The sequence below is a fragment of the Amia ocellicauda genome, chromosome 15 (assembly GCF_036373705.1).
Source record: "Amia ocellicauda isolate fAmiCal2 chromosome 15, fAmiCal2.hap1, whole genome shotgun sequence".
In the NCBI taxonomy this organism is placed as follows: domain Eukaryota; kingdom Metazoa; phylum Chordata; class Actinopteri; order Amiiformes; family Amiidae; genus Amia; species Amia ocellicauda.
In genome coordinates, this window is record NC_089864.1 from 3,094,912 (window position 1) to 3,121,407 (window position 26,496).

A 26,496-nucleotide genomic window follows, 5' to 3' on the forward strand; every position below is an offset into this window, starting at 1 on the left:
CATGGTGGTCATAAAGGGATGGACATGGTCAGAAACAATGCTCAGGTAGGCCGTGGCATTTAAACGATGCCCAATTGGCACTAAGGGGCCTAAAGTGTGCCAAGAAAACATCCCCCACACCATTACACCACCACCACCAGCCTGCACAGTGGTAACAAGGCATGATGGATCCATGTTCTCATTCTGTTTACGCCAAATTCTGACTCTACCATCTGAATGTCTCAACAGAAATCGAGACTCATCAGACCAGGCAACATTTTTCCAGTCTTCAACTGTCCAATTTTGGTGAGCTTGTGCAAATTGTAGCCTCTTTTTCCTATTTGTAGTGGAGATGAGTGGTACCCGGTGGGGTCTTCTGCTGTTGTAGCCCATCCGCCTCAAGGTTGTACGTGTTGTGGCTTCACAAATGCTTTGCTGCATACCTCGGTTGTAACGAGTGGTTATTTCAGTCAAAGTTGCTCTTCTATCAGCTTGAATCAGTCGGCCCATTCTCCTCTGACCTCTAGCATCAACAAGGCATTTTCGCCCACAGGACTGCTGCATACTGGATGTTTTTCCCTTTTCACACCATTCTTTGTAAACCCTAGAAATGGTTGTGTGCGTGAAAATCCCAGTAACAGAGCAGATTGTGAAATACTCAGACCGGCCCGTCTGGCACCAACAACCATACCACGCTCAAAATTGCTTAAATCACCTTTCTTTCCCATTCAGACATTCAGTTTGGAGTTCAGGAGATTGTCTTGACCAGGACCACACCCCTAAATGCATTGAAGCAACTGCCATGTGATTGGTTGGTTAGATAATTGCATTAATGAGAAATTGAACAGGTGTTCCTAATAATCCTTTAGGTGAGTGTATATATATATATATATATATATTTTTTAATTTTTAAAAAAAAATGAAAGAGGGGTAACGAGAGAGAGAGAGAGGGGGCCCGTGGGGTGGCCAAGCTTCATGGCGGGGTGCCGTGACCCCCCTACCCCCCTAGAATCGGCCCGGGTGCGTGTGTCCCTGCTGATCTGGAAAAGCTCCTCTGGTTTGATGTAGTCGATGCCTTTCATGATTTTGAAGACTTGGATCAAGTCCCCACGTAGTCTCCTCTGTTCCAGGGTGAAAAGGTTCAGGTCCTCAGTCTCTCAGTAGGACTTTCCCTTCAGACCTGGAATAAGTCTGGTTGCTCTCCTCTGAACTGCCTCTAGAGCAGCGATATCTTTCTTGAAGTGTGGAGCCCAGAACTGTCCACAGTATCCAGATGAGCTCTAACTAGCGCATTGTACAGTCTGAACATCACTGCCCTTGTTCTCAATTCTACACTTTTGACAATATACCCTAACATCCTGTTTGTCTTTTTTATTGCTTCCCCACATTGTGTGGATGGAGAAAGTGAGGAGTCCACGTAGACTCCTAGCTCTTTCTCATGCGTTACTTAATCTAGTTCTATTCGTCCCATAGTGTAGTTATAGTGGACATTTTTGTTACCTGTATGTATTACCTTGCACTTGTCACCATTGAATTTCATTAGCCGCAGGAGCTTGGGAAACAAAGCAACAAAAACGAAAACAAAGCTCTGCAATCTTACCCTCATACACGGAATTGCTCATGGAGAAAGACACTATTAATGCAGTGAGGTGCTTCATATCCTCTATGAGCAAAAGAGGGAATAACCTGGTACCGGATTAGGGTGGATCCTCTGTCATGCACTTCCGCAGAGCTCTTTAATCCAGGTAATCCAGAGAATGTGAAGGGGCAAAAATAGTTTTAGCAAGATTCTCGTTTGATATTTGAGATTCAATAGCATCATAATGAATGGGTAGAGTGCACCACTAACCTTATATTTTGACAGAAACATACACAGATAGACAGATACCCCTGCAGTACCTGATGCTTATTATTCCTGTGGACATTCCTGTTACTAAATGTAATCTATACCTCAATTCTCTCTCATAGTATTAACAATGGACTGGTTTAAAATGGCCCAATTAATCAATTACAGATTATTTCCAGCTACGTAATTTAGAGCTCAGCTGGAGCCTAGGGGATACTGCAAGACTGGGTTTGAGAAGCCCTGTTCCTTCTGTACCAGCAGTGATGCCTGGCTGCTCCTTCACACCCATTCAGAGAAGCACAATGTAGTAAAGTAAATGTAAATAATCAAGCGCACTACAGTACATCACACAACTGCCCGAGAACCTACAGGACACACTAGTCATGGCAACACAGGTGCTGATGGTGTGGCGAGCGGGGGCGACTACTGCTAGCAGTACTATAATAATAATACACTTCACTAAAGCTTATTATTATTCCATGAATGTGGTGTGGTATAGCGCTTACAACACAGTCAAATGTAAAATATAACAAATCATACTACAGCACATCACTTTTATACTTTCTTGTCCTGTAGAGCAGTCATTTAATAAACACAAATGCAACACAACATTTTTGGGGGGGGTCGACCATAGACCATTTGTCACTATAGACAGTCTTGACACAAGCAGTCGAGTGAACAGCAAGGCGACTGTTCAAAGAGGAGGCTGTCAGGAGGGTAACTGAAGACTCCTCTCCTCCATCTCCATTAGTATCTGCTATGCTTACATCTAGAGACACATAGCAAAGCTTAACACAAGCATCAGGATGGACTCACTCTACTGCAGGGTCTCCAGCCCTGGTCCTTAGGAGATGCAGTACAGTAGGGATCGCCAGCCATGGTCGTGCACAAGATCTTATTTTTTTTAATCAAAATTAACATTTGTTTTCCTTAGCCAATTGCATAAAATAAACCATAAGTATTCAGTATAGCTTTCCCTCTCACTGCCCTGCCTGCCCTCAGTGCATTATGGGTAGTATTGTGCATCACCCTTAACCTCAAGACCCTTTGAGGTGGGGATCCAAGTGGAAGCTGAATTGCTCGTTTGCCCCTGAGCACAGGACTGTGCTCATGCCTGGAGGTGTGGCGGCTGCCTACAAGACCTGCATGTCTCTCTACAGGAACAAGGGTGAGCAGCACTACTGCAGTGCCTCCGCAATCCTGCCCCACCGACCCCCCATTATCACCAACACACACACCAGTGAAGTGCCAATGAACAGAGCCAGAGCAACCAACTTGTGTATTATTACTTATCTTTTTTTTTTTGCATAGATCTTATATATATATATATATATATGGATGTATATTTTTAAGTGTTGATTTCTTCCTGGTGTAAAACAAGCATTTAGATGTCAACATTACAAACTGATTTACTTAATCCGTACATATTCACTCATCTACAATGAATAGCCCCATTGACCCAGAGACAACACCAAGCACAAAAGGGACCCCCCAACACCTCAGTGATTTGTAATTTAGTGCTGAGCTACACCTCCCTCCCTCAATCAGTAGTTTATATTACCATCAGAGGTGGTTTGCTCTGTAGGAATACATACACCTACCTTAGTGAATTGGCCCCACTCTTGCAGTCCTGTAGTGGGAGATGTTGGGACCACAGGATGACAGTGAAGGGGTGTTATGTTATAGTGAGGGGCCCCTCACACATTTACCAACACAACACAGCCACCCACAGATAGACAACACTGAGTGCACTGATTGAGCCCACAGAGACAGAAGCAGTCAGACATGATAATCACAGGGGCAAACAATGGCTCAGGTAAGGCTCTCCCCTCCTCCTCCCTGTCCCTCTCCTCACTGTACAGAACGCTGCAGCTCCAGAGAGCAGGCTGCAAGAATACCGAAGTGTCCAGAGGAAATAAACACACACAAAACAACCATGATAATAATAATATAGGCATGTATTTAAGGTTATATTAATCTGGAAACAGGGTGAGAAAAGGTATGAGATGTGAACTGTGATGGAGGGAGGGGAAGGCACAGAGAGAGAGAGAGCACATTGTAAAGAAGTAGGAGGGAAGATGGAAAAGTGGGCAGAGAGAGAGACAGGAGACCTGGAAAGGGAGAGAAAATAAGAGGGCAACAAAGAGCGGGGGAGTTTGGGAGACAGATGGAAAGGTAGAGGGTGGTGTGTGTCTGTGTAATGTAGTGTGTACAAAGACAGTGTTATCAAACTCAAAAATCCCACTGAGTACCGTTCAAACAAGGGAAACAAAAATTAAAACACAAATAAATCTCCTTAAAAAAAAACAAGATATTGATAGTGATTGGCCCAGTACAAGTCCATAAACAATACAATCCACACAGTCTCTCCACTCCAGAGAGAGAGAGAGGGACGTGAAGTCTCTGCAGTGTCCCAGTCCAGGTCATTATAGTCAGTTTCCCTCTTAGAAGCAGCTGGACTGTGACATCTATCCACTGTGGAGTAAAGATATTTGGCACGCACACACACACACACACATACATACACGCAACCAGGACTGTGAGGAACACGATCCCCTCACACATCATATGGACTCTCAATACGGATGCTGTGTCCCATGATCTTCCACACGTCCCATGTTCTTCAGCACACCGTTTTCACCACCCAGCAGGCCTGGAGCCGGGGCAGCTGGCGTTGTTTCCCAGTGCACCCAGCAGCAGCGTAGGAGGAACTGGGAGGGGAATCGGTAGTGCCAGCATACAGAGAAACAGCTTCCACTTGAACATGTGCATCCTGGTTAAAACCCCACACTGAGACTCTGCAGTTGTCATTGTCACCAGAGAGCCGGCAGGGACAGCCTGCACACACCGGGGTTCTCCGCAGAGAGTGCGCCCGACTCTCAGCCTGCATCCATATGAACAGTGCGTCCTGGCAGGGGACTCCACACCCCTACCACTCTTTGTGGAAAGGGCGTATCAGTTCTATTCCTCATATTTTTTGAGCATCAGAAGACAAAATCTTTCACCTGGATTAACATGGAAGGTACGTTTGGCACTTAAAGAAAAAAAAAGAACAAACCAAAACAAATATATATAAATATATATGAATCCAGGCATCAGCCATCAATGCGCTCGAATCGGCAGATTACTCTCTGAAGACTAAGCATTGTCTGTGCAAAATGAGGAACAGTATTATTATTATTAGTCAATGTAGTAACAGTTGATATTAGTGACGATAGTGGTGGAAAATATGGTAGCATTTCTCATTCAATGTCTCACAATTTCAGAGGTACAGTGTCAAGATCCAGGAACAGGAGTCACAAACGTTCTTGGAGACAGACAATCGCAGATCCACGGGGCTGAAGGCTCCGGCTCCGGGGGAGTGGGGGGTCACAGGCTCTGGTCAGGAGTTGGGGTGGGGGGCTTCTCTTCAAGTGGTTTCTTTCTGCACCTGTGAGGGAGAGGACAGAGAGACTCTAACACAGCCGATAGACCGATTGTGTGACAAGTGAGGGACGTGAGACACCGATGCACTGGCTGACACTAACTGACACAGAGGCCTAGACTGAATTAAAACGTTTGCCCTACCCATTTACCTTGCCTGTCCCCTTTTGTGTTGAAAGTGTGTTGTCTGTAGAGAGGACAGTTTCTGCTTGTAAACAAACTCTCTCTCAGGTCTGTGCTAGATCTTTAGGCAAAACAGCCCTGGCTAGCATGCAAATACTCCCCCCTGCCTCACTCCTCTCACACACCAGGCAACTAGACTGGAGTCACAAGACTGTCCTTCACACTGCGCTCTTCTCCCTTCTACCTTGTTCTCTCTCCTCCCTCCCTCTCTCTCAGGCCAGGTGCAGTGTTAGCATTCTGTCACGCCCTGCCAGTCTGTGTGAACGCCTCTCTCTCTTTCTAGTGTCACCAAGTCTCCAGTCATTCAGTATTTGCATCAGTACTAACCCTCCCTCTCCCTCCCTTTCAGTGTAGTGTAACACCCCACCAGTGCAGTGCCAATCCACTGTAACATCCTGTCCGTCAGTCAGTCAGTCAGTGTGTACCAACTCCTCAGCGCACTGTTAACTTACACAGAAGCGTCCGATCCATCCCCCTTTCCTGCAGACTGCAGTGTTTTTTAAACCCAGCCATGTCCAACTGTCCGGTGCACAGAGAAACCTCAACTGACTCCCACACACACTTCCTCTTACTTCAGTCTGGACGGGCGTCTCACTACGCTGCTTTACAGAGACACTTTAAAAAAAAACAGCCTTTTCTTCTCGGCTGTTTCATGGTGCTCCCAGGATTATACAGCGTGTTTGCTTTGGTTTTTCCACTTAGTCACCCTGGCAGACCTCATTGCTGGCTGCTGAGCTCAATGCTACTGGAATCAGGTATTAGAAATAAATTCCTGATCCAGACTGAGCTTCTCTACTGGGCAATACTGCATTCCAGAGCTCTGATTAGGCCGGGAGTGTTGGGGAGTGGTTATTAATTAATTTCACTATGGCTGTCCAGCCCTGGTCCTGCAGAGAAGTATTTATAAAAGTATATACACAGAAATGTTTCCCCTCAAGAGTTCCCGTCACTGAATAAGTGTAGTGGCCTGTATTGGACTGGAATGATTAATCATAAACAAAAAATAGTGTTCCCAGTGTTTAGAGTAGCTGCCCAGTTTAGGATCAGGACCAGTGTTGGAGGCTCCTAAACTGGACCGAGTTTCTCTACATCTCCACTCACCCCTGAGGTCAGTTCAGCGGGGCAGAATATAGTTTAAAACAATTAAACCAACCACTGGGTCTGGATTAACAACAAACCAGCAGTTGCAGTCCCATCTGTCCCATCCATCAGTACAAGGGCCCAGTGCCTCCTGAAATAGATCCGACAGCCGCGCATTCTCTTGCACACTCCCCCACGGCTGAGCAACATAAAAACGTGACTCACCTAAACACCCTTTCAGGACGACAGCTCTCCTTTGGTCTGTTACTTCCTCTTCGTCATCTCTCTCTCCCCGCTCTCCCGTTCCTCTCCCTCCTCAGCCACCAGCTCCCCTTCTCCTTCTCCCAGCGGCGCCTCTCTCTGCTCCCGCTCCCCCTCCTCTGCGTCGGCCTCCCCCAGCAGTACGCTCTGCCTGAGGCTCACAGAGATCACCAGGCCCTGCAGGATGCCATAGACCAGGGCGAACTGGGGCAGGTAGGCCTGGATGAGCCACAGGAAGCCAGCCATTCCCGCGGAGGACACGAAGAACAGCGCCATCCCATGGAGCCACAGCTTCACCGCGCCCTGCACGCCCAGCACGTCCAGCACCACACGGACGGGGGTGGAGGTGGCCCACAGGAAGCCCACCACGAAGAGATCGAAGAGGTGGCGCAAGAAGTTGAAGCAGATGTCGTAGTGATGGGGCAGGACCGCACAGCCCTCCCAGGTCTGGTACAGGCTCTGGAGCAGCGCCCAGGACGAGGAGGAGGTGGAGGTGGAGGTGGTGGGTGAAGGAGGCATGGTCGTGAAGGCCAGAGTGGGCCCCAATGAAGCCTCCACGTTTCCTGCAGCGCTCCCCGATTTGGTCACCTCCTGCTTGGGCCAGAGTCGCAGCCAGCCTGGGGGAGAGGGGACAACTTTCCACCACCACCTCCTCTCCAGGGCGCTCTTGGTCACTTCTTCCGCCTCAACTTGTTCTACTGTCCTCCACTCCATGGCGTCCTCCCCCTCCTCCTTTAACTCTCTCTCCCTCTCAGTGTCCATCTCCCATCCTGGGACCTCTTTCTTTCTCCTCCACCACCAGCCCCCCAATCCCCAACCCCATCCCCAGTTCCAACCACCCTGCTTCAGCTCCATCCTGCTCCTCTCCTCCTCCTCTTTTTTCTTCATCTCCCATTCCTCCACCTCCTCTCCATCGCTGTCCTTCGCACTCTGCTTCTCCCTCCAAGGGCGGTAGGAGAAAGCGGGTGCCAGCCACCCCCACACTCGGCCCACTCCTGGCATCCCTCTGACCTTCTCCCTGAAGCTTTTGGGTCACAAAGTTTTTGGATTTCTGGTCCAAAACACCTGCTTGTCTTTGCCTTTTGAGTTCAGACTAGATTCTTGCTACAGTACGTTAGTGTTTTGGACAAATGTTCACTTACAGTAACACAGCAACACTAAATCTGACTTTACTTTGGCTCTAATGTAAATTTGACAAGAAGGACTTGTCTTACAGGCTTTTCTATACAAGTACCAGTGTTACTAGGTATACAGATCAGTGACACTGACTGACAGCGAGTGGTTTGTTTTCAATGTCAAGCCTTTAAAGAGATACAGGGCTCTTAAATCAAGTTCAATTCACTGTGCTTACAAAAACACATTACCAGTCATTTTCCCTGCTATATTTTCACAGCAGTTGTGTACCAGTCCTGATGTTTCTGCAACAGCAGTATTCAAATATCATACCTTTGGCTCAGAAACGTTTCTTTTGTTTTCCTGGTATTGTGCTTTAAAAAGGGAGACGGTGCAGGCTAACAAATGGCGGCTTCTTGTTCACATGTACTTATCAAAGCAACTCTCACGCCCAAGAGCCGGTAGTGTTATTTTCTTTGTTACGTAGTTAAAAAACAAACTAAGATAACAAAAAAAGTACCGTCACTTCAGAGGGTTTCACATGTTGTGTGTGTGTTTCAGTAGGTGTAAACAAGAACAGCTAATCTATGAGTCAAGATTTTACGTTAATAAACTGTATCAGAGATTATATGATAGATTATATAAAACACTCAATAGCTGTGTCCTCCTAAATATATTTTTTCAAATAGTTTCAGCTTTTGTGCAGGCGTATAATCAAACACTGATTAGAGACGACCTTCTCTTTCTCTTAATTAAACCGGTGGCTGCTGGTGACGTCACTGTTTTCGCTCCGGGTGGACTGACGGTGGGAACCGAACAGAAGTCACTCCTGACCCGGAGTGGGTTTCTTTTCAATTATTTTGGAGCCTCTTCGGATTTCCCTCACTTTAAGTGTAAGACCGCCCACCCCGTAAACACAGGGACGTGTCATTAATTTGGGTTCAATATGAGCTCAAAAGCTGGATAATCCTGTAATACTTGTGTGTCTCAGTGTAGTGGGAGAGAGATCAGGTTGGTTTTAAGTGAAAACGCCCCACCTGGGGGTGCTCTCTCGCCTGAGGTGGTGTTGACCGACCCCTCTCTCCTGTCAGACACAAGACAAGACTTTCTTAATCCGCCTCGTCTTCCTCTGTGCGTCTCAGTCAAGCAGCCGTGTTGTTTACGTGGAAAACGCCACTGAACAAAGTGCAATTACAACAAATACATCAATGCCGAGAAAACGTCGCTTTTCGTTTAGGTGTCCTTTGTCTCCAGGGGGGAAAAAAAGTTTTCACAAGTCAAACAACCCCCGCGTGTAATGCGTGAGAGCCGTGCGGGGGATGCGCTCCGTCGGTCGGTCGGTCCCTGGCGGTTCACAGGCGCTCTCTCCCGGTCTCTCAGCGCCGTCCCCTCGCATCCGCCATCGGAAGAGAAATAATGAAAAGATACGGTAAACGAAGTTGCACAGCGAGACGGACGGTGTCTAAGCCCCGCTCCGCCGCTCGCCTCCCCCGGGATCAGTCCACCTCGGCGGCCGCGCTGCGCAGCTGCACGGTTTAATAAAGTCAGGCTCCTGTAACCTCTGTACTTTTCCACGGCAGCGGGCCGGCTCTTCTGCTGGCTCTCCTCCCCTCCCCTCCTCTCCTCTCGCTCGTCGTTCTCACTCCTCTTGTCTTCCTCTCTCTCCTCGGGAGCGAGCGCTGCACCGGAAACAGCTGTTGGAAATTCAGCGCTTCCACAACTACGGGAAGCCGGAAGGACCGACCGAGCTTTTGTTTCGCATGTGTCGGCCATGGAGTTTGGCACTGTCCTTCAGCGATCATGGATTTATATATAGGCATACAACTAGTTAGATTCACTCGTAAACAATATCTATTGACGATTTCAGGGAGTTAATGGCGTAGCATTTCACTCTACAGCATAAGCTTCCTTGCCGAATTCATTACACGGAGAGGATGACCGATGCTTTGAGTGGATCACATATGCAAAGTGTGTAATCAGTAATTTTGAGCCTATTTGGATGGTGCATTTTAAACCCCAATCTCTGCCACGTCTCCAGGACCAGAGCTGTAGACCCTTAGCCCAGGCGGTGTGCAAGAATCACTAGGGTACCCTGCACAGACAACTTGCAAGTGGAAGAGAGCAGACTTGGAAGGGAAGGGTTGGCAGACCATGTTCCTGCAGAGGTACAAGCCTGCAAGTTGTGCAGGTCTTTTACAGTGGGTCACTTTACCCTAAACCACATCTCAATGGAACAATTCCAGGACTTGGCTTTGCTGGCCACACCTGTGTTGTGGCTCAGCCCCACCCCAAGCACGAATGCAAAGTGTGCCAAACCACAGCAGTGACTCATGACAGGTTTTAAAGAGGGGGGAGGAAGCAATTTGTGGACCTAGGCAGTCAAAGATTTGGGATTGAACAGGCTCTGCGTTCAGTCAGGAATTGTACACCAGGGGAGGACAGCAGCACATTGAAGACCAGCTGTAGCAAGATCAGGCACTCCCTACTCCAGAACCATTTTGGTTTGATTTTTAAAACAAGCACATGCTTGCAAAATCACATTGAACAGTCCAGATGTAGCTGGCATTTCCTACTTCACAAGCACAACTAAATATAACCATCTTTAAAAAGTGCAGATGCAGCACATCAAGTAGTACTTCAAAACCCAGGGCAGGATGCCAAGAGTAAGTTTTTAAACAAGTTAAACACCTAGTGGTAACCATGATGAACTGCCGTCAGTCTGCAAACTTCAGAGCCCAGGAAGCCATGACCAGATTTTGGGCTTGAGTTCAATCCTTAAAAACAGTCAGGCCTAGATGGAGCTCACCATTTGAGAGGCTCCATTGACACTGCAAAAGTTACAAATTGACATACAAGACATGTTCAATTAAGTTTTTATTAAAAATACATCAGTTTCCAGTTAGTCTTCCCACTTCCAAAGCACTTCTCACTCAGTAAGGCCAGGTCAGTCCCTGTAGACGAGAGGGGGGGAAAAAAAAAAAAAAAAAAAACTGCATTAGTGAAAGCAGCTGCCAACCCTTCTACCTGCAGGAAAAGGTAGAATTCCACAGATGGCAGTCGGACTGGGAAAGATGGCAAATCCATAGAAAATTTAAGTCCATCCGTCCCCCCTACACAGCAGGTGAAGCCCAGATCTGGCAGGAGGGGCGACGACCTGCGAGTTTGACAGGAGGGTCTCAGTGCGCTGCGAGAGTAACTTCACAGTAAACTCAGTGAACCATAACAAGCAATCATCATTGACGCCTCCCAACTGAACCCACTGCACCACTAAGGCAGAAGTGTCAATCCAGTTTCTCAACTATCCAGTCAAGCAGGTTTTCACAGGCAATTTACCAACTGAATAAATTCATGGATTAACAGATCAAACCCTGCAGTCAGGAGCGGCCCTGGAGAAATGCTGCATAGTTTTGAAGACCACTGAACCAGAATAAAAATTACCTGGACAGTCACTCCAGAACAGGAGCTGGGACACAGAGTCAGTCGGAGTTCTTGGCTACTGAAGCCATGCAGGGATCATTCTGCCAGGTTCCTCATCTGCACAGACCTGTTCCCAAACGCTAGAGGAGAGAAAGAGGGGGCATTAGAGCATGTATACCTGCCCTGATGTTTAGTGGCAGTGCCCTGTTGTGGCTACTTCAGGAGTGTGGTCAGTGCACTGTGAAAGAGCTTCATGTTGTATCAGAGACTCTAGTCTGTAGACTCATCACACACACCCGGGCAGAAGTAGCACAGACTTGGCAAGTTTTAAAACCAGCATTTCATCTTGGTCAAATTAAATGCATTTGAAGTTGACATTACATTAGTGAGCCATCTGTACGTAGGAGATTAAGGTCTCCTAACTCGTGTAATTAAAGTTCTCCCAGACATTTAAATCCACCTCTCAGGACAGATTGTTTTACAGCATGCATCAATCCAGCATATGGCTCTAGAGCAGGGGTCCTCAGCCCTGAGAATTGGTCAAACCAAGCTCTCCATGACAAGATAAACCCCCCCCATTTGCCAAATCTGGGGGTTTCAAATCAGTCTAGACCTTTGGGGACTAAGATTTAAAATAAGACCCCAAACTTAAACATTTTCAAGATGAGCAATTTAATGCAGAATTAACTTGATCAATGAAATGACAATCTGAGCAAAACTGATGAAGTGCTCACGTGACCAGGGGTGAGAACCACTGATCCAGAAACAAGTATAAAAACCTCACCTTTAGCAGCTCCGCTCCTCTCCTGCCATTGTGGTCACCACAGCTACAGCCAATCAGAGCTCAGCAGCGGACCCTGAGAAGAGGGGGTGGGCACACTTTACAATCAGCAAGTCACAAAGCCACCGAGCCGAGGCCAGGCTGCAGGGCAGGAGTGTGGTCAGTGCACTGTGAAAGAGCTTCATGATGTATCAGAGACTCTAGTCTGTAGACTCATCACACACACACTCCACAGCCCTGGAGTCCAACGTGGCTTAGTGTGCTATACATGCCACTACCAGTTCAGTCAAAAGCCACAATATAGGAAGGATGTTTATTAACCTATAGAACTATCATGACAAACCCTGCATAGAAATCACTCCACATGGGTTAGTGTACTTCATGTAAGCTTACAAAGGCACCTAGAAGTACTACATTCAAAAGAGCAAGCCTTTAATAAAATTACAGCCATACAAGAATTGCATGTCACCGACTCAACTGACTTAATGTTCCAAATACAACCAATTGGACACAAACTTTAGGACAAGACACCTAGTCCCATATACAAGAGACTGAAGGTTACATTTTGAAAGCTTAAGTCCTATTAACATTAAGCACAATTTCTTAAGGCTTAACATACTTTTTAGACTTTTTGCTTTAGATGTGAAGTTAAGCATCCAATCTTTTGTATATAGCACCTGCAGGCGTCCATCTTGTCAAACTTAAGTGTTTGATGTGCTTAGAGGACTAGATGCGTCTATAGCAGTTTAAAATTGCTAAATTCAGCACTTAATGCGCATTAAAAGCAGAGGTAAAACTGAAAGGATCTGCTGGTCTCCTTTAGACTCCGCTATATTTGAATGGAAGAGGATTCAGTTCAGATCACATTTAAATAGACAAAAGGGTAACCACAGTGTAGGTCAGAAATCCAGTGCATTCAAATTCAGGTTTGAAATCTAGGTGGTTTCCAGGACTCACCTCAAATCGGCCATCGAGTCCTTGTCCTGGTGCTCAAGACATCAGCCTCCCAGTGCAACAGGGTCTGCAGACGGGAGAGACGGGTGAGTGATGAAGGTAGTGCAAGACCTGCGCATGCGCTGTGCCACGGACGGGAGCGCTCAGTGCACTGTGAAAGAGCTTCATGTTGCATCAGAGACTCTAGTCTATAGACTCATCACACACTCCCAATAGCGCCACTACTCACTACAGCAGCCCTGAAAACGTGATCACAGGGCTCAATCCCATACATTAAACTAGCACGCTGTGGTGAAAGCAGTGATCCGTGACCCTCATCTCACCTGAAGCTCTGCGGCCGGAGTCGGCGGCTGCTGCGGGGATTAACGCCATCCCTGCTGGAGCTGAAACAAGGGAGGGGAGGTCAGGTCAAGATATAAAGTTTAGATTCAAAATGTGCTATACTCTATACTGACTTAAGCCACATTTTAAGCGAATGTATTAATGTGCAAATGAGTTTCTCAACACTACATTAAACACGTAAAGCAAAAATAACGTCGCTTAAATGAAAATGCATGACAAGCTTTCGGCGTGATCAGAGAAAAAGCAGCCATCTTGCGTCTGCCCCTTTAAATATTGTACATAATCTAATATAGCCTATACTTTTAAGCTTTAAACCCGACTGCGCTCAGAGAGCATGTCTTCAACAGGCTTTCCTCCCCGGCGTGCTCGCTCTACTACAGCTCTACTACAGCACTACTACTAGGCCGCGACACGAGGCTGCGACTGCTCCAGCTCTACTACAGACGCCGCACAGGCCACCCTGCAGCTCTGCGGCGCACACTGGCAAACATTAAAGCCGCAAACCCTTCAACGCACTAGAACAAATACAATTGCAAATTACAGTAAACTTTTCAAATTCAACTAATGGAACTTTATAAGAGCTAAACGTTACATAATGTTTAAAAGCAGCAAAGGCATCTTTAGACTCTCTCCCTACTCCTTCACTATAGAAAATAAAAATCACGGCCCACGCAAAACCCTCACCTCTCTCATGAAGAACAAACTGCAAGAGACTGAGCTGCCCGCCGTCTCTGTATTTATACAAGGACCTTGCGCCTCTCTGGTGGCTACACAACTGCCTGACTGAAATTGAAGCAAATAAAACAACAATAAATCTAGGACAATAGCGCCCCCTGGTTTGTTTTTTATTAACAAAAATGTCAGTCTGTTGCATGCCAATCAAAGCCCTCATTTAATGGTGTTGGTGTTTTGATCTGTCGTTTACTTGGAATGTGTTACAAAATGGCAACAACGTCACAAACGTCAGAGCGACAGCCACAATGACAGACCACTGTGCCTTAAAATCCAGCATGTGATATTGAAAAATAAAAACAATTGGTTGAAGTTGATTTAATTTAAATCAATGCCGAGTTTACAAATTTGGCAAACATTTTGGGTATGCTTACTTTTGTCCAATGAAATCCCCTTGAGACAGTTATACATATTAACTTGTGAAAGAGATGGCACATAAATAAGTGGCCGGTGTGATCAATGCTGTTTTGGCAAATGCTGGCATTTTGTCACTGAAGTCTTTGCTGGTTGCGAATAAGAAACTGCGAAGAGGAAGACAATGTCAGTCCGGTCACTTGCGTAGCATAATCGTTTAATATCACTCACAGCAAAAGCAATCCAAACAACTTGACATCTAACAGTAACAGCAAACCTACACAGAGATACATGAAGAACGAGACGTCTTGTAATCCCTTGGTTTACACAATTGTGTGTAGATTTCCTCCTGTGAAATCTGTCTTTCTACGTTGAAGTTCATCTACAAGTTGACTACCCTTATTAAACAAGTAAAAGTGCATTATAGGCTCTACACAGTTGAACGGTTGGCATACTTCCGTAGTTAATTTCAAAAGGGAAAGTTTGTGCGCCAGCCATTACCGATTGTAACAAACACCGTGTTGATTTTAGTGTCACGGCTGGGTTTAGTTTTAAATAACAGGTGTATGTCGATATACACACATATTTCAGTGTCTAACCGTCTCAGCCAACTGCACGGTTTCCCATTTTGTTTGCTTTAATCATATGTACGTTTTTCACATTTTTTTTCACATCTTATTTTGTGTCCCCCTCCAGTCCCAGTGTAGTGCACGAATGTCTCGACTCTTACAGACCTGGAAAGACAAAGGGAGAAAAGTCGATGCACGAACTTTGGATCAAGGCCACAAAAAACGTTATGTGTATTTTTTTTTTTTTTTTTGCCACAATCTGCACGGTTAAATGCTGGATTTTTTAAAATAATTGTCTGGCTCACCATGCTGATCCCCTCCCTGTCTCTGACACGATCTAGTGTTCTGACAAACTGGGCTCGGCTACTGCTTGAATCGGACCCAATGGACCTGTCAGAATGGGCTACCCTGTTTGTCAACACTATTACTGTATTATAATCCTTAAAAACCTAGGTAGCTCATCCTGTCATCTATGTGTAAATAGAACATCGGTCACTATGAAATAACACGGGCAGTTAAACTAGGACAGAAAAACAGTCCTTTGCACCTGAAATGTTCGATTAATCGATCCCCTCCCTCTACTTGCCTAGGCAATTATATGCTAATTAGGAAACTTTTTATTACATCTAGAGTTCAATGAAATAAATATATGTCGCTATTTGACATGCCATGACCTCACTCAGTTGTCGGAGGCGAAGTCCACATTTGATGAATCACAAACAGTTCTTAAACAGTTCTTATGCTCTCCATAATAAGCATTTTTGAAATCGATACTTTGATAAATAGGTGCCAAAAAATCCTTAAACAGTTCTAAATAATGACACTTTGGTAGGGCTCTGTATACTTTAGTTAGAGTTTCTATTATGAGGACTGAAGTTTTTATGTATTTTATTTTCTTTCTTTTAAAATATGTATATTTTGCGACAACTAGGTCACACTGGGTAAGGGTGTAAGAAAATTAGTAATGGGGGAGAAAAAAAACATGATAAGTCTACGATGTAGGTGTATTTTTCACAGACACACACATATTAAGACACTTGTGTAAATTAATAAAGATATTTTATAATTCAGCTACAGTACAATCTCTGTTTATTTACTTATTTTGTAAGTAATTTAATTACTGTCAGATTTGTACTGTCATACACACATACAGGTGAACCAATAACATAAACGTTGAACTCTAAAGCAGATTTTAAAGTCTTGACAAAAATGTAGCTGTTAATTAAAGATATGTTAATTTATTTAATGTAACCTACTATAACAGTTTCTTAACTGTAGGTGGGTTTTAAGTACTAAAACACACTAGTTTTTAATACACCAATCATGGTCAAGCTATCACACACAAAAACTCATTTGAAATTTCTGTGGAAAATAAGACTGAAGACTTACAGCAGTCAACCTTCAGAGCCTATATTGTTAATTTTAATACAAAGTTACGGTAGCAATATGCGGCTATGTTGCATCAATGTTGCATGTGCTTTTTTTGTTTTATATTTTTAATACATTTGCAAAGATTTCAAACAAACTTCTTTCACGTTGTCATTATGGGGTATTGTTTATAGAATTGTGAGGAAAATAATGATTTTAATCCATTTTGGAACACAAAATGTGGAAAAAGTGAAGCGCTGTGAATACTTTCCGGATGCACTGTATGGCACACTCCTCAATCCATATTTCCCCATTGTCTCTGACAAATTACACTCTATTCAAATAGTAGGTTCACTGTCTACCATTACTTTGAATTTCAGAGAGTTTTACTGTGGAATTTTACTAGTTGGAATTTAATCATATGCATTTGTTTTTGCATGTTTTATTGAATATCGGTGTTTGTTGGATGTGTTGGGGTTTTGTTGTTACCATTTTGTAGTTCCTGTGTGAAGTGTTGGTGTAGCCATGTACCAGCTGGTATGGTTTTGCTTTTGGTGTAAAAACCTCAGAGGAGTACTGGGTAAAATTTGGACCAAGAAAAATAATTATAATGGGAACTTGCACATTTTGTAATGAAAAGAAATGCCATCCTGATCAATGCAAAACTGCTTTTTAAACTTAACATTGAATTCAGTGCTTTGTTACAATGTATTAAACTCTCAGCCAGTGTATTGTTTCAGGACCTTTCAATTGCTGAAAAAAACGGTATTGTTTCAAGCTTAATTGAAATACAGATACATTGCAAGCTCAGAAATCAGAGTGGTGGGAAAGTCCTATTTGCCACTTTGAAATCCGATACACCAAAATATTTCAACTTTGTCATCCCCCCACCCAAGGTTTTGCTGAATCACAAGTTCCCTTCAAGTAAATAAAGATAAACAAGGTTCGTTTTCTTGTATGCCCAAAGAGCTGTTTCCACAGATTAAGCATCAGCCCAAAGTCTCACTGGACACTGTATAAAAAAACACAAAATATAGGTCTGTCTATAGCCAAACGACTAACAGCAGCTTTTACTGCAAACCTGAAATTAATTATCTTTATGTTGTGTCATTTGTTTATCAGGCAATCACTCGCTGTCTATCTTGTACACACTTATGATGGGACACACACACTTCCCCGAATACGTGGTAGTGATGAAGGTGGATGACGTTGTGATGGAGTACTACGACAGCACGCTGAACAAGATGGTCTCTCACTGGCACAGAGGTGCAGCCCCCGACACCCTTGAGTTCATTGAAGACAAGATCACCCTCATTCTAAACTTTTAGTATGGAATGAAATCACGTATACAACAGCACATGTTGCACTTTAATAACAGTGGAGGTGAGTGAACACACAAAACACTAGAATAGTTGTTATAGGAAGACTAATTAATACTGTGAATACAACAGTACAGTACTGTGTTCAGGGGTGTAATTTTAGTTTCAGAATTAGGGGACACACTTCTCCTACAACCTATGGAGCTGGGCATACATTTATGGGGGGGAAATCTAACATTTTCTCAACTATAGGCGTAGGTTTAGGGCCAAAGTTGAGGAAAGTTAAATTGTTAATATATGTCCGGCTCCATTGGTTTAGGGGACACTCCCCCCCCCAATTCTGAAACAAAACCTACACCCCTGCTCTCAACATTATGCCTGTGACTGTGTTTTGCTACATTTCTTTGCTGTGCAAAACTGCATCTTTTCACTTCAAAACAGTAAATACACCAGACTAGATACAAGAAACAAATAAAAGTACTGATTTCTTAGAGATACTGAATCCATAGCCTGCCTGTTTAGGTTCCCTTCCTTGTGATCCTGGGAATATTGATGTTTATGGTGTGTAGTGACTTGGTGTGTGTGTGTTTCAGGGCTTCACACCTACCAGAGACTGGCTGGTTGTGAACTGGATGATGATGGAAAAGAGCAGTTCTGGGATGCAACTGCCTACAATGGGATGGAGGTGCTGCGCCTTGATCAGAAGACTTTAATATGCAATGCAGTTAATCCTAATGGATGGACTAACATGAAGTCAGTGGAGTTCAATAAAGTGCTATATAGTGAAATATACAAGCCCACATGTATGAAAGTATTGAAGACATTCCTTCAGCAAGATGAAAATGTTAAGATTTGGAGAGGTACAGTGCATAAATCCTTTAGAGTCACCATTGCATATAGTACAATACTTTAGAGTTACCACGAAAACCAGTATAATCCTATACATGTATCAAGGTATACCGTACAATTTTAAGGAATGCCATGGCATGTACAGTGGCTCTCAAAAGTATTCACCCCTTTGGACTTTTCCACATGTCATTGTGTTATAACATGAAATCAGAATGGATGTAATCAGGAGTTTTTGCCACTGATCAACACAGAAAATGTCCATATTGTCAAAGTGAAAAATATAATCTGCAAAGCACCCAGGCTATTGTTGCAGTCTGCACAGTGTCTCCCAGCTCAGCCGTGGAAGACTAACTCCTTTAGAATTGGCATAGGCCTCTTGGTGGCCTCCCTGACTAGTGCCCTTCTCACCCGGACACTCAGTTTTTGAGGACGGCCAGATCTAGGCAGATTCACAGTTGTGCCATATTCTCTCCATTTCTTAATAATTTACTGTGCTCTGGGGGATATTCAATTCCTTGGAAATGTTCTTATATCCTACCCCTGATTGGTGCTTTTGAAGAACCTTATTCCAGATTTCCAATTAATGTTATTTCGACATGATGTAGTTTTTCTGGAGGTGGACTGCATACAACTAATTACGTTACTTCTAAAGATAATTGGTTTCACCAGCTCAATCAGTTGTGTCAGAGCAAAGAGGTGATTACTTATGCAAGTATTTTCTGTTTTGTATTTGTAATGAATTTAGAACAATTTGCAGATTATATTTTTCACTTTAACATTATGGACATTTTCTGTGTTGATCAGTGGGGAAAACTCCTGATTAAATCCATTCTGATTTCATGTTGTAACACAATAACACATGGAAACGTCCAAAGTGGGTGAATACTTTTGAAAGCCACTGTATATATATATTAATTTAACAGTCATTAGGGAGACACATTAAAATGGGGGGTATCTGTGGGAAAATATTAGGGGGACTTTTTCATGTCTTCCAAATGTTTATGGTTAAGTTTAGGGTTAGAGAATAGGTCAGGGACATTTTGAACACCCGCATACACTTACTTTAGCTGAAAAACACAGCAGGTTCTGAGCCCCGTCTTTGACCGCAGTCTCTGCTGTTTCTCCAGACAGAGAAGCCCAGAGTCAGGGTGTTCTCCAGGGGTGGCAGGGGTGGCAGGGGCTCCAGGGGGGCGGAGGTGGTCTGTCTGGCAACTGGCTTCTACCCCCGGGCTGTTGAGGTGACCCTGCTGAGAGACGGCCAGCCCATCCCAGAGCAGCAGCTGAGCGGGGGAACGGTGCTGCCCAACGGAGACGGGACCTACCAGCTGAGGAGGAGCCTGACTGTCAGCATACAGGAGCAGAGAGAGCACCAGTACTCCTGCACGGTCTCTCACAGCAGCATGGACAACAAGCTGCACATGGACTGGGGTGAGACAGGGGAGAGGGGGAAGACTGTGACTGTAGCTGTGTGTGTGTATATGTGTGTGTGTCTGTGTGTCTGTGTGTGTGTGTGTGTGTGTGTGTGAGCAGCCCCTCACTCTCCTGTTTGCCCTCAGAGTTGCAGCCTGAGCTGGACGCTGGGCTCCTCGCTGGCACTGTGATGGGGGCTCTGCTGGCCTTACTGATCATCATCATCGTCATCTTCATCTGGAGAAGGAAGAGGAAAATGGCAGGTGAGTGGGTGGGAGACACTGAGACACTTCAAACTGGAAAAAAACAGCCCTGGCCCTGCGGAGCTACACTAGTACAGTGCAGCACTGTAGAACCCAGGTAAACAATTGAAGTCTTCAAGCACAGAGGATAATGTATTTATGTTACATTTCAGACCTAGGAGGCTCTAACATGGAAGCTCTCCACCTGAGCGAAATCTCCCTGAACAGCAAGATATTTACAGCTTTTATACAATGCATGACATGTGGTTCTGTGGTTAGGGTCAGTCACATGCTTTCCAAGAAGTGTTCCCAAGGTCAGGTCTCTGGCCCTTGTAATGTTCTTGGTTCTTTTCCTGGGGGATGGTGTGGGATGCAGAAACCAGACGGCTTCCTTTGATATACTGGGAGAGGTCCGGTCCCATGGTCATCATTAGCAACTGTTAATCAATAACCATAATGCGACCTCTCCAGCCTTAAGATAAGCCACATAAACCCATGAAGCAAATGCTGGGAGTGACTTCTGCAGTGTCAGCACTTGTAAAAACAGCCTTGCTAACATTTGCTTGCTTTACAATTAATACAATTGGCTCTGCTGACATATTTTAGTATTTAAAACATTAATATAAAACAATATACAGTTTATATAAAACATTAATATTGGTTCTTCAAGCACCGTAGGGGTCTCCCGCAGAGTGTAACTGAGGAACTGGAGCAACACTGACACTGTCTACTTCTGCTACACAGTCACACTGACCCCACTGTGTCCCTCTCTCCTGCAGGGCCCGGACTGGACTGCGGGACTGGTGCTGCTGTGAAGTACAGTCCTGCCCACAGTGAGTACCAGTGTACTGTACACAGTGTCTGTGACTGGCCCCAGGGCCACAGTGACTACCAGTGTCAGTCACCTTTCCAGGAGCCACCACTTCAAAGCTGCCCCTCTGACCTCTGTGTCTCTGTCTTACAGGAGGAGCAGAGAGGGAGGGAGAGGGACAAAGCAACACATCTTCAGACAGCTCCTCAACACCATCTTAAACAGGAACTCAAAAGTATGATTATGAACAATTCCAAGCTGAACATCAAAGTGGAGGAGTGGGAAGATAGAGAAGCACTATGTCATGTATATATCTGTATATGTGTGTGTATATATATGATATGAGCATGTGTGATGTGCATGTATGTGTGTGTATTATTGAATGTAATTTGCAGTTCAGCTAATTGAATGCATTTATAAATATATTTATAAATTGCCAACAGAGAAAACTATTGACAATTCACAGTGAGGATTAATGAGAATAATTAATCTATTAATGAACCTGTGGAGACATGGCTGCCTCAATGGGACTTTATATGTTGATGAGCACTTGTTTGTAATTAGGATTGTGTGAATCAGTAGGTCCAGCATTGTGTGTGTGTACAGTGTGTATATTGTATAGGTGAATACACCATATATATAGTTATGCGTGTACTACACTGTCTATTGTACAGGTGTAAGAGAAAATGAAATTGAATGAAATGGACTTGAGTGATGTGAAGAGTAGTGTAACCAACCATATATACATTTAATTTGACTAATAACGCTATGTTAATGACATTTGTATTGCATCAGAATATCCATTGTAGTACTGAGCAGCGCATGGGACTTGGGAGTTCAGGGATCAAGATTAAAAGTAGCAGATACATCCAGAAATCTCTGCAACAGCGGATACAGAATACAGAAGGATACAGAAGCAGAGCCATTACAAAGGCTGTAAAAAGAAACGCCTAGTCCAAGCTGGACAAGACCTGAAACTTGGGGAGTCCCATTGTAGCCTTGGACCATTACAGGTGGGGTTTAAAAATTAATTTTTAGTTTTCTTAACTATAGAACAGCAGTTCGCAAACTGTGGTGCAGAAGCAATAAAATGTAATGACGGATGCAAGCGATCAGTCCTTTTGACAACTATACTGACAGCCCAACACAGTCTCGCAAGTTTTTCCTGTCTGCACTCCACCCCCTACGCTCAACATGTTTTATGCTGTGAGCCTCCCCCGTTCTCACACAATTTTGCTGTGAGCAACCCCCACTCTCATGCTATTTTCCGGTGGGGGTACTCAGACAAACTCTGTGCAGCAAAGGGGTACTTGGGTCGAAAGGTTTGGGAACCCCTGCTATAGAATACTAATAAAGTGTTCATTTTGGTACATTTATACTAGGATCATAAGTCGCCTCTTGCATGTTAAGCAGTGCTAGGTGCTATTCTGGGCTGGGGAACTGTTATTCACTACTGTGCACTGTGAAGGAGCTGGAATTAAACGACAGAACAGTGATCTGTTCCCCTTTTGTGTGATTTTCCCCATTTGTGCTTTTAGTAGGTTTACATTTTCTTTAAAAAGAAAATTCCCCACTATTAACTGTACCGATTCTCTGACAGGGGTGGTTGGCAGTGGTGTGAGATCAGACATGGGGTGGAGAGAGGAACATTCTCACTTTGGTTCTCCAATGTGGGGGGCTGACCGGGCATAGAACCAACTACTGCATTACATTACATGGGGCTAGTGCTGGGTGGTAAATTTATATCACGGTATTTTTCGAAATTATACTGGTTTCACTGTACATGATGGTATTTTTTTTTCATGCATGACTGGGGTGTTAACCACATTTTCTAATTGAGAGAGGAAATACTGCAGTAGATTGACTTAGACTGCCCTATTTTACGGTCATGATGAGTGAATATTGTATAAAAATTCCACACCTTTATTAATACAGGTTTGCAAGGCCCCACAAAATTATGTTGTTTACAAAGAGCTGGCACTCATGATTCTAATGAAGTGAAGGAATCAGAATGCCTGACAGTTGCAGTCAAAATATAGAACCTTTTTATTGTGTAAATTTCGCAAACAAACAAAAAAAAAACATTTTGTAAACCAACTGGCAACTACACAATGTAAACAATCCCCTTCCCCTATAAATGCAACGTTTTGACTTCTTTAACAACTGAACAGCATGCAAAGACAACTTGCATAAATATTTAAACAAATAAATAAGTATTAAGCAGGACCATGTCTTTGGCTAGGTGGATTGTGATAGTGTTTGTAATCTCGATCCACCGTTTGCTTTTCTTGTCGTAGGCAGTCCCTATAGCAAACGCGTCTTCAAGTGACATCTGACTCAACTTTCTATTTTTTTGCTTTTCCAGTGTTACCTGCTGATGTGGAGGATGCTGATCTTAGTTTCATGCATTCATTATATTCCAAAACATGTTTGTGGCTAAGGTGGTGGAGAACATTGCTAAAGCCTCCGGCGACAACTTTTGCAGAAAATAGTTGTTTGGTTTTAAAAAATCCGGCGACGACCAAAGAACCTCCAAACAACAGACATGTCTCCTGGAGAAAAAAAAAAACTGCATTAGTGAAAGCTGCTCCCAACCCTTCTACCTACATAGGAAGATTTGCTTGGAATTCAGGATCAGGTTTGAGAAGAGTTCCACATCAGGGAGAGATTTCAGCAGGAGTTACAAAACTGCACTGCCTGGAACAGGTACAATTCCACAAACACTGAAGTCTAACTGGGAAAGATGGCAAATTCATAGAAGTGTCCCCCCCCCTTACACAGCAGGTGAAGCCCAGGTCTGGCTGGAGGGGCAACCTGTGAGTTTGACAGGAGGGTCTCTGTGAGAGTAACTTCACAGTAAACTCAGTGAACCATAACAAGCAATCATCATCGACGCCTCCCAACTGAACCCACTGCACCACTAAGGCGGAATGTCAATCCCGTTTCTCAACTATCCAGTCAAGCAGGTTTTCACAGGTAATCTGAACAAATTCAGCTGCATAACAGATAACACCCTGCAGTCAGGAGCAGCCCTGGAGAAATGCTGCATAGTTTTGAAGACCACTGAACCAGAATAAAGATTACCTGGACACTCACTCCTGAACAGGAGCTGGGACACAGAGTCAGTTGGAGTTCTTGGCTACTGAAGCCATGCAGGGATCATTCTTCCAGGTTCCTCATCTGCACAAACCTGTTCCCTAACACAAGAGGAGAGAAAGAGGGGGCATTAGAACATGTATACCTGCCCTGATGTTCAATGGCAGTGCCCTGTTGTGGCTACTTCAAGAGTGTGGTCAGTGCACTGTGAAAGAGCTTCACGTTGTATCAGAGACTCGTCTGTAGTCTGGTTGTTAAACTGTGTTAATCGCACTGCGACGCTGGTTAAGATGGCGCTCAGTTGACTCGGTGTGACTGAACTGGAAAGCGGCGTGTTGGGCAGCGCATGCGCAGTGTGTGCGCGGTGTCTCTGTGCCGGACTGTCCCGGAATAATGCGGCTGATAATGTCAGATATGAGGGTTAAAGAAAGGCTAGCGGATAAATGTAATACCGTGGCGACAACAAAGCCAGTCAATTCGTATCATATGTTCTCTATTTTGTCTTACGGATTCTTCTTTTATTTGTAATATGATTGAGATGTAAGGACACGTAAAATAGTCTATCTAAATATGTGAAAACAATTAGGACACTTCAATTATAGCCTACACATGGGCTACATGTCTGAAATTGACCCGTTACTCACTGTTAATGAATTAAGATCTTTTTAAAGCGCCCAGGCTGTAGGGCTGCCTGTATGAATGTTCAGAAAAACTTCATTCTAACACTCATTTCAGCTGCAGCCCCAGTGGAAACGCACCTGCAACAAGTCCGGATGAAATATACAAATATTCTCTCAGGTGGTGTGTATTAATAATACTCATCATTAATACACAGTACAGATGTGGTGTGTAGCCTACACTTATAATAGACTATTCATGTGTTCACAGCAAACAGAGAAAAGGCAGAGATAGTGAAAAGGAGGGCATGATTCACACATATTTCGGGAATCCACTCTTGGTGTGTCTTTAATTGTCTTGAATATAAGTAGACGTTTTAAGGACAAAATAATGTAGACTAGCCTACGTGTCAGATCAAATACCTGAACACCGATGCTGTGAAATGACTTCCTATTCACATACTCCCCCTCATGTTCTCCCAGGGGTGCTCTAATGGGGATGTGCGTACAGTCAATCACACCAATCACCCTCGGGATTCCTATGGAAAAAGGTGTTGTGTATATAGGCCCAGCCTGCATATTAAAACTAGACAGTTGTGTTTGTCGCTTGCTGTGCGGCTGTCCTCGGAAAACCGCTTAGCACTGAAAATATCGTTATTGGACTTGTTTTCACACGCATTGATACAATATTATCAATATTAATATTGTAAATGCAATAATAACCGCACATCTGCTGAGAGGCGCCGGCGAGAGACTGAAGCAGGACGAACAGGTCAAAACCAGAAACCACCGGCATGACGGCAAGTTTATGAGCGATTTTGTAAAGTTTCCTTGTTTTGAACAAGAATTGAAAACGTTTGTTTGACTGGTCTGTATTAATGTAACGTGCTGGTAGTGTTTTGTGTAGACGCAGTGTGGGAAGCATACAATTGTAACATTGAAGCGAGAGGCGAGACGTTTGTATTGGTTTCACGGTCCGGGGGCTGCGGGGTTGGAGATTTGAGAAATGCTTTGCCTTGTTGTGAATGAATCACAGTGGGTGTCGTTGTGTGTACTAGAGACCCGGGTTTGAACCAGACACGTAGAAAAAGCCGGTTTCATTTTCTCTCACAGCTGTGCCGTAGATCAGCTCCGCTCTTTAAGTTCATCTTTGACCGCGTCGTGTTCTCCATCATTTATGACATCATGCCAACTTCAATCTGATTTATTTTCTTTGTTTGATTTGTTGTTGTTTTTTGACAAGGTGCTGTATCTGGAACATTAATAACAAAAATATACTTTTAATTTTCACATTCGCATTTTTTAAACAGATGCAGTTTCCTACTGTAGTTTCCTGTAAACTTTGACAGAATATTATACAATAAACTGTAGTAACTGGCGTACTGGTCCGGGCCAGGCCGCAGTGCAGTGCAGTAGTGTGGTCCGGACCTCGGACCACACAATGCTACAACCCCTACTGGAGTTTTTAATGCACTCGGATATTAACTGTATCAGTCATTGTCTCTGTACGTGGATTTCACTCCATGCTCCTAATAGACCTGTAATGTCTTCGTGATCGCACAGGCACTTGAGATTATATCTCCGACACAATGTGTCTGATGTCCTGTGTCTCAGTCCAGCGCTGCTCTTTTCTGACAGTGACTCGTGTCCTCAGTGGACGGATGTTACGGCGCGTCCAGCAGCAGATATTTAACCTCCACTAAACACGGCGCGTCCGGACGCTCAGCCAGAGGAAACGGGGCATATGTTG

At 44.3% G+C, this 26,496-nt stretch overlaps 2 protein-coding genes and 1 long non-coding RNA gene across 3 annotated transcripts; 1 reads left to right on the forward strand and 2 right to left on the reverse strand.

Moving 5' to 3' along the window:
* Nucleotides 1–3,765: 3,765 nt before the first annotated feature.
* On the reverse strand, nucleotides 3,766–9,552 carry c15h6orf47 (chromosome 15 C6orf47 homolog). The gene is made up of 2 exons (XM_066723705.1): nucleotides 6,737–9,552; nucleotides 3,766–5,255 (listed from the first exon to the last, which is right to left on the reverse strand). Exon 1 carries the CDS (start codon nucleotides 7,772–7,774, stop codon nucleotides 6,776–6,778), a length of 999 nt encoding a protein of 332 aa, XP_066579802.1. The 5' UTR covers nucleotides 7,775–9,552; the 3' UTR covers nucleotides 3,766–5,255; nucleotides 6,737–6,775.
* Nucleotides 9,553–10,746: 1,194 nt separating this feature from the next.
* On the reverse strand, nucleotides 10,747–14,140 carry LOC136771706 (uncharacterized). The gene is made up of 6 exons (XR_010822360.1): nucleotides 14,064–14,140; nucleotides 13,361–13,420; nucleotides 13,041–13,104; nucleotides 12,087–12,159; nucleotides 11,324–11,442; nucleotides 10,747–10,836 (listed from the first exon to the last, which is right to left on the reverse strand). It is a non-coding gene; the product is annotated as an uncharacterized LOC136771706 (long non-coding RNA).
* Nucleotides 14,141–17,556: 3,416 nt separating this feature from the next.
* Nucleotides 17,557–21,254, forward strand: LOC136772076 (RLA class I histocompatibility antigen, alpha chain 11/11-like). Its single transcript, XM_066724769.1, has 7 exons — nucleotides 17,557–17,729; nucleotides 17,781–17,785; nucleotides 18,315–18,406; nucleotides 19,698–19,998; nucleotides 20,127–20,243; nucleotides 21,002–21,055; nucleotides 21,187–21,254. Exons 1-7 carry the CDS (start codon nucleotides 17,557–17,559, stop codon nucleotides 21,252–21,254), a joined length of 810 nt encoding a protein of 269 aa, XP_066580866.1.
* The last annotated feature ends 5,242 nt before the right edge of the window (nucleotides 21,255–26,496 follow it).

Bases quoted from the DNA above. Each gene is read 5' to 3' on its own strand.
- c15h6orf47 (XM_066723705.1), bottom strand. From the start codon at position 7,774: ATGCCAGGAGTGGGCCGAGTGTGGGGGTGGCTGGCACCCGCTTTCTCC.
- LOC136772076 (XM_066724769.1), top strand. From the start codon at position 17,557: ATGATGGGACACACACACTTCCCCGAATACGTGGTAGTGATGAAGGTG. The intron at 20,244-21,001 runs GTGAGTGGGTGG...TCTCTCCTGCAG, and splicing joins AAGGAAGAGGAAAATGGCAG to GGCCCGGACTGGACTGCGGG. The intron at 21,056-21,186 runs GTGAGTACCAGT...TCTGTCTTACAG, and splicing joins GAAGTACAGTCCTGCCCACA to GAGGAGCAGAGAGGGAGGGA.